The 18,395-nt window shown below is 38.4% G+C and overlaps 1 protein-coding gene across 6 annotated transcripts; it reads right to left on the reverse strand.

The window, feature by feature from the left end:
• Positions 1 to 336: 336 nt before the first annotated feature.
• Positions 337 to 18,132, reverse strand: LOC122060055. 6 transcript variants are annotated; one of them, XR_006134216.1, is made up of 4 exons: positions 18,002 to 18,132; positions 17,748 to 17,907; positions 3,213 to 3,356; positions 337 to 1,224 (listed from the first exon to the last, which is right to left on the reverse strand). XR_006134216.1 is itself a non-coding variant. In XM_042623213.1 (4 exons), exons 2-4 carry the CDS (start codon positions 17,811 to 17,813, stop codon positions 1,065 to 1,067), a joined length of 351 nt encoding a protein of 116 aa, XP_042479147.1. In that variant the 5' UTR covers positions 17,814 to 17,907; positions 18,002 to 18,132; the 3' UTR covers positions 337 to 1,064. The 6 variants fall into 6 exon arrangements, 2 of the variants coding, with proteins under 2 accessions (XP_042479147.1, XP_042479155.1); XM_042623213.1 differs by having other exon boundaries at positions 337 to 1,205; XR_006134208.1 differs by lacking the exon at positions 337 to 1,224 and adding an exon at positions 1,395 to 1,828.
• Between the last annotated feature and the right edge of the window lie 263 nt (positions 18,133 to 18,395).

Consider the following 18,395-nt stretch of genomic DNA (forward strand, 5'->3'; position numbering starts at 1 on the left):
CTACCAAGAATATCTTTCATAATTGCATCAGAAGAATAAAAAAAGAAAAAAAAAAAAAACTGTCCTTTTTTCTATCCCTTTAGCAGGAAAGAAAAATCAAGTGGGTTTGGACTTTTTAAGAACGACAACAAAAGTGGGTTTGGACTTCAGAATAGAATATAGAACCATCAGAAGATGATACTGACAATGAAGTTTAGTTGCCCACCAAAGAAAGGAGGGAACCTCCTATCCCCACCAAGAAAAAAAAATCTTCGATAATTATTTTATACTTTTATGGATTCATGTAACCGATCCCATTTAGTTGAGAACTTGAGATAACAATAAGACTGAGTTTTGTTGTTGTTTGTTGTTCTACAATAGGCTAATATTACATTTTCTTACTTCCATAAGAATCATATTAGGGTTCTACTTTAAGAAATTAATTGAAATGCATAACATGATTCTGCAATTCATAGTTTCTAAGGATTTCTGTTACATACCCTTCTAAAACAAACTTATTTTTCCCAATATTTTCTGCAAAATGAGCCTCCACTTAGTTGAGAAATAATAAAAAGACATTTCTAACACCATTTCTTACTCCCTTCAGCTGGGGGTGGTGAGGAGCTTTTACCCAAAGATAGATAGAACAGAACATACTGTGCAAATAGAGAGTTAGATTCCTCAGGAAAACCTTTCATCTAGATTAATCATATAAATGAAGGAAAAAGTTTTCCTTCACTCCTGTGTTTGACACACTGTGATTTGACTCCTGGAATAGTGACTCCACCACACAATCTCATCATTACCTAACCATCCCTATTGTGGAAGGTCATATACACTCTTTCTGAGTCCCATCCAACCACCCGAATTAACCCTTGGTTAAGAGATTCTCTCTAAACCATTCCAAGTATATCTGACTTCAGGCAGGTAGCCAATAAAAGTAGGGTCCTGATCAGATCAATGAACAGATCAAAATTCAGATCCAACTTCTGCTATTTTCTGTTGCCCCTACCCATTTATTTCTTCAATGTATATGATCATCAGTTGATCTTCATACCCAGACAGAAATAATGTAGAAATTGTCACTAAAAGAATGTTGAAGGTCTACCACAAGGTTCACCTCCTGGGCATACCAAATGAAACAAGAAACACACCTCAAACCTGATTAAGTCACTGCAATCCCAGATATAGTGGTGTTGCAAGGACGACGGATCACCGATCGTAACCTGGTTCACCGATAATAACCTGCCAAATCTGAGTACACAGTAACTACATAGGCACATGGAAATTTGAGGTGAATTGATCTATGTGACATGTTATAAGATGTTTCAATTGTCAATTGTTGCATTCTCATCTCAGATCTAATGGACCACAATTATGGGACACTGCCCAGGCTTCAGACTTTACTCATCAAATAGATATAAAATGTTTATTGAACAAAAAGCTAATTCATACACTAGAATAATGGATCATAATGTTCTAAATGCATTGTTCCCTTTCTAACTCATGGGTTCCTCATCACAATGCTAGGTGAATTTTTATGAGTGGAGAATAAATTACAAGAATAATGAGAAGAATCATGAAATGAACAAAAGGGAAATGAGAGAAAAATCCCAATAATGATTGCAATGAGTGCTTTGGCTATAAATGGGGGCATTTGGCTCTTGTCATATCTTGCACTGTCCAATTTCTGAGCAAAAGGTTGAAAGGGCAAGAATTGTTGAGACACATACATTTACTTTATTCCTCTACCACCACCAGAGACACAGGCAAGGGGATGATACAAAGTTGCAAGGTAGGATCTCGCTTACTGTTGCTCTCCCTCCTGTCATGTTACTCCCCTGATCTTCTGCAAATGTGGTCACATCCACTCATTTGTTAAAGAAACAAAAGCTGTTGGTGGGAAGAGTGGGATCAAAATATGGATGCGTTTTTCTTGGACAGATCATGATTCTTTCTTTCAATCACCATCGCTTGTATAGATAAGAATCACCACCCTGGACATGATAAACCCTAATAACAGCCCATGGGTTTATCTTTAATTCCAACCAAAAAATAAATAAATAAATAAATAATAAAAATAAGAGGAACAAATATACAAGGTGCTGAATGTTTTCTCTTTTAATTGCCTTCCTGCTTATGGTGATATGGTGTGATTGTGTGAACTCTCTTTTTTCTGGCCTATAACGCCCCCCCCCCCCCACCCCAAAGATTCATGACCTATTCCTATGGTGCTGGATCTGAAGATACCCCCTTTTTTCTCATTCTGTTCTTTTTTTTTTTTCCTTTTGGTTGGGTGAGTGAGTGGGTGGGTGGGTGGTGGGTGGGTGGGGTGGTGGGGGAGCTTGGAATTATTTTTACATCGTATGATCCAGAAGCTCACTATGTGCGTCATTTTATTCTACCATAGCAAGTATCACACGTTTCTATTGGAAACTATATCATACTATCCTTCACAACTCCCTTTGCATATTTTTTTTAGCAGAATACCTTCTAGACATAATGAGATAAAGACATCCAGGAGGAAGGGGGAGGAATTATGGCATGTTCAGCCATTATATGGATGTTGTAGATTTTTTTTTTTTTTTTTGGGAGGGGGCATGGGTGTAATATGAACTTCAAACTTGGCTGTCTAGTGCAAGGAAACTTCATCCTAGGGCTTCCACAGTAACAGTGTAATAGCTGTCGTAGTTTTCGTGATTCTCATGTTCCATTACTACCTTGTCTTTTGTGAGTTGAACCCACCAATCTGACCCCGACTATGCAGAGTACTTGATAAATAATATGTCCCAAGTACTTTTAACTAAACCAACATTTCACTTGTCGAGGACTTGAAAGGGGCCATAACCTCAACACTAAATCCACAGCTTCATTGCATCGCACTGGCATCTAAAACATTAAAAGGCTATTTTTCTCCAATTCTTGGCATGCTGATAGAAATCTTATTTAAATTTACAAACAATAGAGCAAAGATGATTTTCTACTAGAAATTTACAAGATGAGTTTGCATCAACTACCAGATACCAGAATCAATGAACATAAAGGAATATTAGGATATAACACAATCAACAGAGTAGCTCCCTGTGAGACCTTGAAAGTGATCGTTTCACTTTATAATAATGTGTTTTGGAGGATTACCAAGAAACATGTGGCCTTTAGGTGTTGATAGGATCTACCTTTAGGTGTCGATAGGATCTACCAAAAGTCAACATTAAGGTCGCTTTCATACTGACCTCACAAAAATTCTTTCTGTGGAATCTGATCTCTTGGTAGATATTGTTGAGAGTAGCATCTGCTATTACGGCAGCTTTCGTGGCTCCCACTGCCAAAACTCTATCCAAATAAGCTGAAACGGACATGATTTCCTCATAGTGAACCTACAAAAGAAAAATCAGAATGATGATGGAGATACCAAAATCTGTGACAATATAATAGCCAAAATGTTTTCCAGTCAAGACGGACAAAATCTTCCTCGCAACATGCATAGCAGTAATAACATAGTGCTGAACAATGTAATGCCTCCACATCCAATTTTCTTACTAGATCCATATGCATACATAAAATTACTTCAGAATTTATAGATATTGACAATCAAAGCACCGGAAACCATGGTACTGATTAGGCCTAGTCATCACATTTTTTAAGGGGATATCAATATAGTATTATCTATGTCAGCAAGCTGACCAAAATACGGCATTAAATCCACTGATCCTCAGCAAACTTAGTTGATATATTTCTAAAGGGAGTATCTAAATGACATCTCTAAAGGTGTATTTAGAACTTGACACCTTCATTAATTGTCCCTTGTCTTATTCCCAAAAGACAAGGGACAAATAATTTGAAAGTGACGTATCACTCAAGGGGTGTCAATTCCAAGCCCGCACCGGTAAGCCCGACCGAGCCCGACACATTTATAGCCTGATCTAGAACGGCCCTATTAATAAGCCCGACACAATTAGAAATAGGTAGTACACGGTGTAGCCACCTAGCTCGACGGGCGCCCGACCAGCCCGACACATTTACAAGCCCGATTTGAACCGACTCCTTTAGGCCCGACCTAGCCCGACCCCTTTAATACTACTTGTATTATTTTAATTTTTTTTAATACTATTAATGCTAAGGCTATGTGATATGTACAATTGAGATTGTGGTAATTGTTATATAAACATTCATAATTTTTATGTATGGTTTAATTGATTTGAACTTGCTAAACTTGGGTTATGTAGATAGTTTAATTGATTTGAGTTTCATGGGTTAAAGATCGAGTACCTTAGTAATTTAGTTACTGTGTCCATCTTTGGCTTAATCCATTTTAACTATGGAATCTTTTTCTTTACTATGCCGATCTTTGCCTCATTTTATTGGTATTCCTCTTCAAGCATATTTAAGAGACCAATTTTAAAGAGGACCCATTTAAAGCCCGAGACCGACCGGCCTGATTATTAACCGTACCATGCCCACGTTAGCTAAGCCCGTTTAGCTAAACAAGCGTTCACAGTGCAGCCTTAGAAATTGGCCGAGCCGACTAGGCTTGACCAAGACCGGCCAGGCCCGGCCCGACCGATTGACACCTATCAAAAGTTGTCATTGTTTTGCACATTTTTTTATATTTGTGAAATGACTATATTTACCCTCATGGGGAAAAAAAGTACGTTATACTAAAAGGGTAAAAAGTAAGGTTACAAATATGTTTACACCTTTGGCGGTGTCAATAAGAAAATCCCATTCTAAAAGCTTCACTTACAAACAATACAAATTCACATTAGACAGTTGTGCAAGCAAGATGCACATGCATTTCTTTGCTCTATGGAGCACAGACACATGGTGCCGGTGCAAGCCTCATGAAATTTCCTTTGGCTTCATCTTGTTGCAAGAGACAGAAAGGGAAGGAACGTAAAATTAAATCAAAACTAAAACGGGAACTTCTGTAATCATTACCTAAAATAATTGTGTAACTAACTTCAAAACATTCCAAATCTGGTTATTAAACTTTACATTTTGCAATCAAATTCCTTGGATTTAATAAGGGCAACCAAAGGATTCTGTTTGAAAAGTTTTATCACCTTATTTAGAGTTTAAAGGAGTTACACAGTAATGATGATAAAAGTTTTCATTTTCATGTTTAAACTGATTTCACTTCCCTTCCTTACTTGCAACCAGACAGCCCTTGTGGCATTTCCAGTCGTGTAAATCTATGGACTCCATGAATGATCAACAGGATCAACAAACCTTTTCAGGGAAGAAAATTCTGAAAGTTAAAGCAGGCCATGGAGATACATGCACCTGACCAGAAAAGGCAAGTTCCTTAAAGATCAAGGAAACTTCAAACTTATATTCTTCTTGGAGAATGAGGTCTGCCAGTTCAGGCAGATGAATTGGCTAGGGGAGGAGGTGTACATAAAGATTCATTATATTTGGGCATATCCTACTGTGTAGTCCCTTGTGCGGGCCCTTGATGCCCCGGCCTCATGGGGGTCCTCTCTTTCGAATAATATCATCTCGTTATCTATCACAATAAAAAAGATTTAACCAGTGTCCTCACCCACCCTCTCCTGTCCGGCCCCTAATGGTTAGGGTATTGGGTGAACTATATCATGCTAAAATAAGATATGCTGACGAACCCCAGGATCCTGCCTTGCCCCTCATGGGACCTGCTCCCTTTACCTTGTAAAATTGTTGATCATGGTGCATGTTAACACAGGACGAGATGGGTTCGACAGTTGTACATATGATACTGGTGAAACCTGCCACATGGCCATCCCGACACCATCTGGAGAACCCCAAAGCCCAATTGTGGTGTGGTACTAAGATGAAATGCAAATAAAAATAAAAAAACGTGCTCAGCGAGTGCTTATCAACTATCACGAACCTGTATAATGCTCAGGACACAAAATTCATAATTTATAAGCATCATAAAGCTCATAAAATTACTAATGAATATCATCATTGATAAAAAATAATAATAATAATAATAATTGAGGAATGAATATCATCGTGATAAAATGCATCAAGATCAAATGATTCAATCATATCCTTAAGAGTTCAAATTGAATGAATTGGATCACAAGTAAAGTCCCTTCAAGAGTTAAATCATCAAGATATGGGGTGTAAAAGTTCGAGCCAAAAGACTCAAAGTTAAACTGGACTATTATTGAGTGGAAGAGCCAGGATCTCTCTTGGAGGACTAGAGAAGCGTGGGAATGCTAGCATGTGCAGAAGGGATGCCTCGTTACAGTGGACCCTGCTTCCAATTGAAGGATGGGTCCCACTGTAAAGTACCTCTACACACTGCAGTAACCAGAAGAGCTTATATGTAGGCTAACATAACGGTTTTTCCTTTTTATTTTCTTCTATTAGCAAGTCGTAAGATTACATAGATATGACTGTGGGTGTCAGAATCCAACACCAAATAATTTCCAGAATACCATTTGATGGATTTTAAATCACCTAAGACACTAGGGTTTAGATCACCAAATAATTCCAGAATTGCAGGATATGAAAAGAAACCAGCATCAAGTACAGTATGCAAAGTATCCTATAAGTAGGCTTCTGTATAGGTACTCTCTGTGGTCCTCTCCCTAAAGCTCTCATGGTATTGTTTGCAGAAGACTGGAAAGGCATTCCCTAATCAGTCCTGGGATTTTCAGGTCTAGGGGAATGGGAAGACTCACCCCCCCTATTGTAGCAGGGCAGCCATATCACAAGAAAGTTGTCTGTATTTCTCAGTCATATCTTGGATAGTTCACGTCTAGTCATAGCTCTGATATCAATTGATGGGATTCTAAATCAACCAAGACACTAGGGTTTAGATCACCGAATAATTTCCAGAATCACAGGATAGGAAAAGTAACCAGCAACGGAGAAATAATTAAAATAGAAGAAAGACTGGTCAGAAGTGTCCAATTTCCTGGTCTAGTGGACAGTTTAGCAGGGAGAATACTTCAGTAAAGTTCAGAACAATCCAATGGTCAGTGTTAAGAATAACGAAGAATCCTTGTTAAAATGGGAAACTGAAATTTTGACAGAAAACCAGAATTCCATATCATGGTTTTCAAAGAATCAAACAGAATCAATATGGAACTATGTAATGAAATACAGCAATTTGAGGGCTTAACAGTGTTCTGAAATCAGAATAAAGAAATATGATTCAGTAACAGAGGTCCTTTAGAATGACAGTACAAGTAAGATTCTTGTTTTTGATGGTTAAAACTTGAACGAAATATATGCCTACGGCATCTAGCGCCTGAACAGGCAACCAAACTTGTATTTAGGCTGTCATTTTGGGGCTAGGTAACCACACAGCCAGAAAAAGGCTCTATGTGCTCTTTAGTTATACTTGTTCTATTGTATATGGAGCATATCATTGTAACATAATAATTTTTCTTATGTGCGAAGGAAACAAAATTAAGTTATATGCTCTTTCACGAGTTTTTATTTTCCAGGAGTGCTATACCCAAGTTTGGCTTATTTAGTACTGGACAGATGCCTAAGATACCACATCCCCCAGGCCCCAACCCAATAGTACCTACGGTTGCCAGGGAATTTTTACTGCTAGCAACAACAGCTCAGTGCTGACATTTAAGGGTGAAAACCACAATGGAAAATGTTATGGTTTCACCAGAATTTAGTTTTCAACAATTAAGAATCCATTAATCAGAAGAAAAGAGAATTAGCCAAGAAAGTCACTTTTATAGAAGAGAGAAATAAGGAGTACAATTAATAGACTCCAGTATATAACAAAGAAACCTACATTTTATTTTCCAATAAAAAATCTGGGAGTATCATTTAGGCCAACCTGCATATAAACTTGTTCATTCGTTTTATTCTTCTTAGATTAAAATTGTCGTTAGCATAAATATTAGAAAGGTATCAAAAGATAGAATTAAAAGAAAATATGTGATATAGAATGTAAGTGTGTTACTACATCTTAAAAGAAAAGGACAAGTAGATAACTACCTTGTTTGTCCTCCCTGAAATCAGTTAGTAAATAGAAAGAAGATTGTTTCACTCAGGTCCGTCAAGATTGTCAAATTCCAAGCTAGAGGAGAGAGATACAAAAAGAATCGAGGAAATTTGAGCACATCAAAATATATATATATATATATATATTACTACAAGCAAGGAATGAAAGAAGCTCATTCGTATGAGGGAACAAAACCCCTCTTCTTTATATAAAAATCTCATTATTCTTTCCCTACGAAAACCCCACTTTACCTGTCTTTGACTCATGCATGTAAATGAATTTTCCTTTGACGTGGGTGCCTTTGTCCCTTACTTACCATCTCACCTTTGCCTTCATCTCTTTACATCCATATCCTAACCCATCGTCTATTCCATTGAACCAAGTATGGATCCAATGGTTCAATGAACTAATTGGTTCCCTTTAAATCAAGCAAATCATAATTGAACCTTAATTGGTTCAATTAACTCAAATTGAATCTAATTCCTTGAAATTAGACTCTAATTAAAACATAACTTTGGACAATTTAATACTCTTCCATGGATGGGGGCATCCTTGAAATCCTCTTCTCATTCCAATGACACCTCTTGAACAGTGTGATTCCTCCAAAGTACCTTTGCATGAGAGATTCTTTGGTTCTGAAGTACTTGTTGTTTACTATCTAAAATCTGTATGGGTACTTTTTTTATACGACAAGTCCTCCTTTAACTCTAGAGGTTTATAATTTAACACGTGAGAAGGGTCCGTCACATATTTTTTGAGCATAGATATAAGAAATACATTGTGCACGCTAGATAAGATTGACAGTGATGCAAGTCGGCATTAAATCCATTGATTCTCGGCAAACTTAGTTGAAATATTGTTTTGGTGGACAAGACAAAAGCTGGTATTAACACTAAGCTGGAGCTATCAAGATTAACCTTGGAATCAAGAAGTTTTAAACTAAGTAGAACAAAGACAGAGTATATGTTGTGTAACTTTAGTCATACTACAATGGATAATGAAATGGTGAAGATTAAGGAAAAAGAGGTACCGTAAAGTGGTCATTTTAAGTATCTAGGATCAATCATAAATTAAGAAGGCGATATAGAGTATGATGTTTCACAGAGGATTAACGTAGGATGGATGAAGTGGAGAGGTGCGTAAGTGGTGTAGTGTGACCTACGTATTCCTTTAAAGCTTAAAGGAAAGTTTTATAAAACAATCGTTATACCGGCTATAATGTACGAGGTAGAATGTTGGGCAGTTAAGAAGTGTCATATTGATAAGCTATGTGTAGCAGAGATAAGGATGCTAAGATGGATGAGTGGCAAAAGTAGGAAGGATAAAGGAATGACCCTATTAGGGCTGATTTGGGAGTTGCTCAAAATCATGATAAGCTCCGATAAAGCTGTTTGAGGTGGTATGGCCGTGTTCAACAAAGGCCTATAGATTGAAGGAGCTGAAAGAGCTAGAGGTAGGCCTAAATGACAATAGGAGAAGTAGTGAAGAAAGCCATGTAATTTAGGTCATGTTTGATGTAGATCCATACTTTGGACTAGGCCATCGCAGAAGGAAAGCCCAGTCCAAGAAGCCTCAATCGACCCCCACTTAAGTGTGGGTTTTAGTTGTTATTAATAAGGGCCCATCGATTGTAACATGCCCATTAGTGGCAATTTGTTTAATAACTAGTTAGTTACTACTCCAATTGGGGTTCTAGTCTAGTCCTATTTGGAGTCCAACTCCTAATATGTAATGGCTCTTAATAGCTAGTTCTGACCTTTATATGTAGAGGAGCTCATGTACTCTTAATTCTCAGATTTGAATCAAGAAAATTGCAGTCAATTGCTTAGAACCGCCGGGATAGTTGTGGGTGAGAAGCCCAGGCAGAGATAGCCACCCCTCCCCCCCACATTCCCTTGTTTTTTCTCTTTTATTCTCTGCTAATTGCTTGCTGTTAGGCTACTGTTCTTGAAGAAATCAGATTTGTTAAAGCCCTATTACTGCCAGGATCGATCAGCCTTCTACAAGCCTCTTTGAAGACCAATCGATCTTCAAGCCTGCCTTTTCCTTAGGTCTGATCTGTAGACCATTGCATGGTTTTGTTCTACTCTCTAAGGAGACCATTTGATCCCCTCTTGAAGCCCAACTGAAGTGATTAAGCTGTTGTTCCTGAGGTTCTTGAACCATTTCTCTCTCTTAGGTCTGAAATCAAGAACGGGAGTATCTCACAAACCAGCAGTCAGAAGACTTTCATAATTGGGGGTTTTGTACCCTTGTTGGTACCTACCATCAACCAGACTTGCAGCCCAAACTGAGCTCCACAAGTCCAGCCACAGGACTCCCTCTTTTGCCCTATCGCAGGTCTTTTCTCTCTCCTGGCCGATTGGGTCTTTTTCTGGTTTTAATTGTACTGATTAGCCTTTTATCTTGTGGGGATAGTTCTGGTTCTGGTTTATTTCCCTTGTCTCCTAGTCTATTTCTAATTAGTCTCAAGTTAGCTTTTGGGTCTTGAATTGTTTGTTTAGGGTTGTAATCTGTTGGAATAGTTTACTTGTAACCTAGTTCTACATTAATGTCCCAAGTATGAACTCGAATAGATCCGATTGGAGGGCTATCCATGTAGCTGACCACATTTAGGTGTGTTTTAACTGTTTTTTCCGTCTTCTTTTATTTAATTCATGTAGCCAACCCCATTTAGTTGGGATAAGGCTGAGATGTTGTGATGGACAAAAGAATGTTGCTCACTGTGGTGTCTCCTAGAAACACAAATTCAATAGGATGACCAGATTGAATCCATTTAACAAAGAAATCCAAATCCTGGGAAACATACCACATAAAAAAAGTATAAAAGGACCAAAGTGAATGCATCATTTCCAAGACAAAAGGACCAGATTATATGGACCCAATAATCTTAATTTTTGTGATATTAGTGATTCTAATGATTAAAAGTATCATTCGGGAAAAAAATAGGGCATGCTTGGACTAATAGTCATAATTTTTGAACTTCTTCAACATCAACATATGACTTTGGACTGGCATTAACTTGGAGCAAAAAGAGCCATATGTGCAAGCTCCACTTTTGCAAGGTTCCACAATAAGCCAATAACTCTCTCACTCTTCACTTTTTGCACCCACACCTTCCTCTAAACTCCTTGCTGATCATAAGTCAGGTATGAAGGTCCAAAAACGTAGTAACTAGAACTACTATATGACAGTGCTACTTTGAATAAAAAATGCAAATTAAGGGAATTGGAATAGATTCACTCATGTTTGTTCTCATAGTATATTAAAACAAAAGGGGGAAGACCATGGGGCAATGAAAGCATGGTACCTCGAATTTGTTTGTCCTTCCATGTTAGTCACTTGATTCGTGAACAGTCCAACTTAGACAACTCAAAACAGCCAACTTTCTCTCCTATTTTTCACACTCACCCTTACTTTCCTTTGATGTACATCATCCTAGGTTTGGCAACACTTACCAAAGAAGGAAGAAGAAGACTAAATACCAGACAGCTGGCCAGCACTAGTTCTGGTCGAACCAGCCAGTTCTGGGCTGAGCTCACTGGCCCCAGCTCACTAGCCCTTTCGATCCAAACAAACCGCAGTTTATTGGGTTATATTTGGCAAGTTATGAAGTGTAGTCATAGGAGTTGGGGAGCTATTTCAGTTTCAGTTAGATTAGGAAAGCTGTTAGTTAGTAGCAAGTTGTTAGTTATCACAAACTATTTGTTATTTGTTTTAGTTATAGTTATTTTAGGAAACTAACTTCTTGTTAATTTCCTAAATTGGTCCAGCTTTTTCCTAGTTAGATATGGCCTAGTCACAGCCTATATATATGGCTGATTATTGTAAGCTTTTTCCTTACGTATGATTATTGTAAGCTTTTTCCTAATTGAGAAGACTGAGGGTGAGAGACCCAAGGACTGAGATAGTCCAACAACCCCACCCTCAGCACCCATCGAATCACCCTTCCATTCCCCCTATCACTCTCATCATTCCATAACTAACCTTCCATATTCAGAGCTCATAATCAGTCCCAGTTTTCTGGTTTGTTGTTGCTGTTAAGAATCTTCTGCAGAGATATTTTTTTAAGGCTTGATCTTCCCCAATCTGAACTCAGATCAAGCAAGCCCTTTGGGGTTTTGTTCTTGCACAAAAGAGAGAGAGATAGACCAGGGTTTGGTGTCCAGCAGCAACTTCCATCCTCTGTTTCAGAAGCTTCTTCTAGTTTCATTTTTCAAGGTCAGCAAGGTGCATCTGTAGATCTCCATAACCTGCAACCTGATTGAAGAATCCTTCTGGGATTTTGTTGGACATCCCAAGGGAGGAACTCGACCAGAAGTAGGGCCCCATCAGCTAGCTGGTTTCCCCTCTCCAGGTTCTTCATTAAGGTACCTATTTCTAATTGCTGAAATAAAAAACCTTTAATGTAAGATTGGTTCACAAGTGATCCAATCATAGGTAGGATCTTTAGTCAATTCAATAAAAATAAGATAGTATGACATAGTATGAACAAAACAGAAAATAAGAGAATAGAGGGAAGAATGGGGGTATGATGTAGATTAATAACCAAAATAGACTTGTTTTATTAGGAATAAGCCTAGGATTGGGTTGTATATGTGTTGGGCCTTCAGTCTATGTGGTTGGAGTGTATTGGACCACTTTTATGGGTCTAAAAGAGGGGCTTTATGATTGAGCACGGGATTACTAGTTCGTTTCCTTTTTTCATTGATTTCCTTTTTAGTTGGATTTTGATGGGGTTATTTACTTTCTAATTTCAGTACCTAGTTAGTTTCTAATTTTCAGTCATAAGTTAGTTTCTAATTCCAGTTGTTTTATTTCCGAGTTTACTTTTCCAGATTTAGTAACTAGATGTTAGTAAATTGTAATCACCCCCCCCCCATCATTATTATAAATAAAGAAGAGGGTTCCCATTAAGCCTCAAACGATTTTATGAATGAAAAAAAGAGACTTGCTGCTATGTCTCTGCTGGGACTGCTGTGTGTTTGATCATAGTGGAAGGGAGTGGTGTTTGATCCATTCAACTCCTTACGGTGGGAAGCCCGGGAGGATCTACTATAAGTGTTTTCTTCTTCTTCACATGTTCTTTTTCTTTCTTTTCAAGCTTTATTTTCAAGAGTATACTGCTGCCCACACAAATCAGGTACTTTATATTGCAACTTCTGCCCAGAATATTTGTCAAAAGTTACAATCAGCCTCTACTGTTGGAAGTAGTTCCAGCCATGGTTTTGATCTCCAATTCTGGTCGATAGTTCCTCCCTGTCTAACTAAGGATCGACCCTGGTCTGGACTTGTTCTGATCAGCCAACTGTGAGTTATTTAAAATCACCCTATTCTTGTCTCTTAGTGACCTGTGTGGCCAGATCTGAGATTGATTGGTTTGATTTTATTCCTATGGTTTCTTTGGCCTTTGGTTCATCGTTTTCAGTTGATTTTAACTATTAATGGTCACTGGTTTATTCCTACTTGGCCGATACTGATCTGTCCTAGGAAGTACTGGTCCTAGAGATCGATAGCTTGCTGATCTGCTTTTATATTCTGCTGGTTTGACCTGATTACTATTGCCATATTGAATCAATAGCCTGCTGGACTATCTTATATTATTCTGATTTTCTGTTATGTTGTTGGGACTGCTTTTGGTTGTTCCTTGGATTAAAAGTTCCTGCAGTTGAGACTTGGTTAGACTCCCTACTGATGTAGATAAGTCACTTGGGCTTATTTTATTGCAAATAAGCCTTCGGTTGTGTTATATATGTGTTAGGCCTTTGATTCCATGGGTTATTTTTTAAATGGGCCACTTTAATGGGCCTAAAATATGGGTAGAAGGTAAGAAAATGGGATTTAATTCATTAGTTTAATTATTTATTTAATTCAATAAATGCCCATTAGGCCATTGGTTGGTTGTAATGTCCTATATGGACTATTAGTTAGTCAATCCTACTCCATGTTGGAGTTAGAAGTTTAGTCTTAGTTCTATTAGAAGTCCTAGTTGTAGTAGGAATGTCTAGTCCTATTTGGAAACTAGCTCCCAGTCAAGGTATGATTGTAATTCTGTCCTCTTTAAATAGAGGAGCCTATACACTAATATTTCAGAGATTTGAATAAAGAAGATTTGCAATCAATTGCTTAGAGCAGTCGGGATAGCTGTGGGTGAGAAGCCCGGGCGAGATAGCGACCTCCTCTCCCACTTCCCTTGTTTCTTCTTTATTTTAATCACTTTATTTCCTTTCTATTTTCTGTTTACTGTTATTAGAAGTTCAAATCTGTTAAAGCATTCAAAATCAGAATTGGTCAGTCAAAGAGTTCTTGTTCTTGAAGCCAATTGACCCTTATTGTTGCCCAAGTCTGAGATCTTATCTGTAGATCCTTTGGAGGACTGGTTCTATACTCTAAGAAGGTCAATCGATCATCTCTTGAAGGTTATCTGAAGAAGACAAGTTGTTGTTCTTGCAGAGAGGTCTGATTTTCAAGAAAGTGAATATCTCAACAACCGACCGTCGGAAGTCCTTCAAATTTTTAGGTTTTTGTACCCTCCCTAGGGACTATCTATGCCCCAGAGTGCAGCTCAATCGGACTCCTACAGACCTGGCCGCACCTCTCTCTCTCCAGCTCTATAGCAGGTCTTTCTCTCTCCTATCGGGTTAGGTTTTGGGCTGGTTTTGCTCATGTATGGATATTGAGTCCTTGGGGGTTTATTTGATGGCCTTATTTCTTTGTTTCCGGGTCCTATTTGTATTGTTTGGGGTTATAAACTGCTGGGGTAGTTTCTTATAATCTACTCCTGCATTACCTACCCTAGTCTACATTAGGGTAGGGGAATAGGTTGGGTCGAGCATCTCACTTTCCCCTAGGGTATCTCACCCAAGTTGTCTCTCACAACACTGCATCTCACAGTTCTCCAGCACAAAGCTTTCTTTTTTTCATTCAATCATAATCGTTTTCAATGTTGTAGCCAATTACAAACTTATATAGAATACTCAAAATTGACTCAAACACTATAAAGGAAAGGCCTAGCCCAAACCTTAACTAATGGGGAAACTTAAACTAACTAGGAAACTGAAATAACAAAAAAGATAGACTCAAAACAGAACCCTAACTAAACTAATGAATTAAATCCCGTTTTCTTAATTTCTACCCATATTTTAGGCCCATTAAAGTAGCTCATTACAAAGAAAACCCATAGGATCAAAGGCTTAACACATACATAACCCAACCTAAGGCTTATCCACAATAAAATAAGTTCATTAAGTGACTTATCTACATCAATTTGCCCTCTCTTAGAAAAAATTCGTCCTCGAATTTTGTAGAGTGTGAGGGTGATTATAGCATGGTGCACGTCCCTTTTCAAGCCGTAGAAAAATTCAGGTAGCTCTTTGTTAATAAGGATGTAATCTAGAATGTGAGGAGCTCGATCTTCAAGATACTTTAATGGGATGACAAACTCCACATTCTTAACTTCAACAGCCCCAAATGTATCCATGGGATCATCCACATGAACGTCTTCAACCACTGCATTCTTAACCTCCACAATTTCAATCTCAAGCTCCTTAGGATCTTCCTCTTGGTTGTTCACAATTATCACAGTTGTTGTAGTGTCAAGTTCCTCAGCCTCAACCTCAATGTCCATTGTGGCAACCTTGTTTCTTTCGAATTCTTCCACATGAGTCTCGTTGTGGGTGGCTTTTGGAAATCTGGTGGAGGGAAGTACATTCTTCGTTCATACTTAGATAGGTACATGCCCGCGTACTCCATCTCGTCCCAAGTTCTAGGCTTATGCCCTTATGCTTGAAGTTGCCTTTCACGGATTCTCCATTTGATTCGAACACACTCACTCATTTGAGAGCAAGCATATTGAATTCGTGCCTCTGTCAAGTTGCAGGAATCAAAGTAGACGTACAATTCTTTTACCCAATCGAGGAACATGTATGAAGTAACTTTTCTCTGAAAATTGTGTGGCTCCATCCTTAGTTTGGGTAGGCTCTGATACCAAATAATGTAAGATTGGTCCATAAGTAATCCAATCCCAGGTAGGATCTTTAGTTAATTCAATAAAAATAAGACAATATAACAGATAGTATGAACAAAAGAGAAATAAGAGAATAAGGGGAAGAATGGGGGTAGGGGAATAGGTTGGGTCGAGCATCTCACTCTCCCCTAGGACATCTCACTCTCCCCTAGGGCATCTCACTCAATTTGTCTCTCACAGCACTGCATCTCACAATTCTCCAACACAAAGCGTTCTTTTTTTCATTCAATCAAATTCGTTTTTAATGTTGTAGCCCCTTACAAACTTATATAGAAGAGTCAAAACTGATACAAACACTAAAAAGGAAAGGCCTAACTCAATCTTTAAATAATTGGGAAATCTAAAGTGACTAGGAAACTGAAATAACTAAGAAGATAGACTCAAAACAGGACTCTAGCTAAACTAATAAATTAAATCTCATTTTCTTACTTTCTACCTATATTTTAGGCTCATTAAAGTGGCTCATTACAAAGAAAACTCAAGGGATCAAAGGCCCAACACATACATAACCCAACCTAAGGCTTATTTGCAATAGAATAAGCCCATTAAGTAACTTATCTACATCAACCTTCATATCTTTCAATCTAACCATCAACTTGCAAATATATTTGAGGGTTTTCATTAGCATCTTAGGGCCTACCATCAATCCATTATCAATCCCATTTTGAGCCCTCCATCTCCAACCGCATGCTACCCCTCTTACAGCCCTAATTTGGGTTTGATCTCAAATCTGGTTTTCATATTCTTGTGTTGTTTGATTTGGTTTTATTGGAGCTTTAAGGGACAACACCGGGGGGTTATTGATCTCTCAATACCCTTACATTATCCTTGGTAATAACAACCTATGCTCTCCCTCTATCTCGCCGAGATTTTCTCAAAACTCTATATCCTCCTCCAAGTAAGGCATAATGTCCTTTAAACAGTCTACGCAAGCTTCTCCATGGACCACATAGTTCAGCCACATGGCAGGATAATGCAGCAATTCCCACGTTATGGAATCTAGGGGTAAATTTAGTTTAGATTGGATTTGAACCAACTTAATTTTATTGTTCTTTTGGGTCAGTGTTGGGCTGTCAATGTATGCCCAGCCTTATTTTTGAGCTTGTATTTTGTTTTTAAACTTCGAACTGACATTTCCTCAGGCCAAATTTCAGAGATTAAAATTCATAGGATGATTTTAAAGTCATTTGGTAGGTTATTCAACTAACTTCCCAAGAAGGTCAAGATCCCATACACCATATTTGATTTGGGAGAGTGTTACAGCTGAAATACTAACAGTTCATCAATTTGCAATGGGATTTCAGCTAAGTCTAATTCAAAATAGTAAGGTGTAAAGTTATGGCGTCATTGTTGAACATGATAGGTATCTTGTTTGTCATTGAGGTGTTGAATGTGTTTCTTCTAGTAATTACTGAAATGTTTGGGAATGTTCACATGATTATTAGGATTGATAGTTTGATTCTAACAACACGTTGGAAAATGGTTAGGATTCTAGAAAACTTATTCTTTAAGAGCTGGATAAAATAGGACCCCAATAGAAAAAGTCCCAAGAAAACCTTCTTAAGGTTGAAAACCGAAATAAACTTCTTCAATGAGGATCCAAGTAAAAAATGGTAAGTGTTCGCACAGATTAGTGGATAAAAGAGAGAAATGAGAAGCTGAGTAAAACATCATTTAGCTGAGCAGAAAATTAATAGAATCCTGAATTAAAAATAAAACAACGCACATTCCAACGATTTGGCTCAGCATCCATTAACTGAAGAAGGTGAGGGAACTTACATCACAGAGGTCGAAGGTATATCCGATGCGTCGGATTGGGAAACAGAAACAACAGTGCAGTAGCATCGAGAACTATCAAAGTAACCATCTGGGATTGGATGGCGATGTATTCGGCCCAATCTTCCCAAGTAGTTTCTCTGCAGTCGACCACTAGACCTGCCTGGAAGACAAGAAGACACGCAAGGAGTGATAATAATAATAAGAAGAAGAAGATGAAGAAATAACAGAGCATGAACCAGAAGGTAAGAGCGTACATTTTAGAGAGGAAGCGAGGAGAAGTGATGGAGAGGCTTATAACATGGGAGAGGACCGATCTACCCATTCTCTTTTTCTCCTTTATCCGACAGCGAGCGAGAGAGGCAGAGAGCCCGCGAGCGAGGATGGGTTGCGCAGTGCGAAGAGAACCCTTTTATAGTTTTATCCGTGTAACTGAATTTGGGCTGCTTTTCAGCTTCCGGGCCGGGCCGGGCCGGGCCGGGCTGGGCTAGATTTCGGTTGTTAGTCCTGGACTCCTGGATTCGGGTTGGGCCACTCTTGGACTAAAGCCTTGGGTTAAGTATGTCCCGGCCCGGCCCAGCCCAGCCCAGCTCTATCCTATGTAAAGTGAACTAGATTACTGCACCATGGTTTTTTCGCCCACGCTTTTTT

This window comes from Macadamia integrifolia, chromosome 2 (assembly GCF_013358625.1).
Source record: "Macadamia integrifolia cultivar HAES 741 chromosome 2, SCU_Mint_v3, whole genome shotgun sequence".
Lineage (NCBI taxonomy): Eukaryota > Viridiplantae > Streptophyta > Magnoliopsida > Proteales > Proteaceae > Macadamia > Macadamia integrifolia.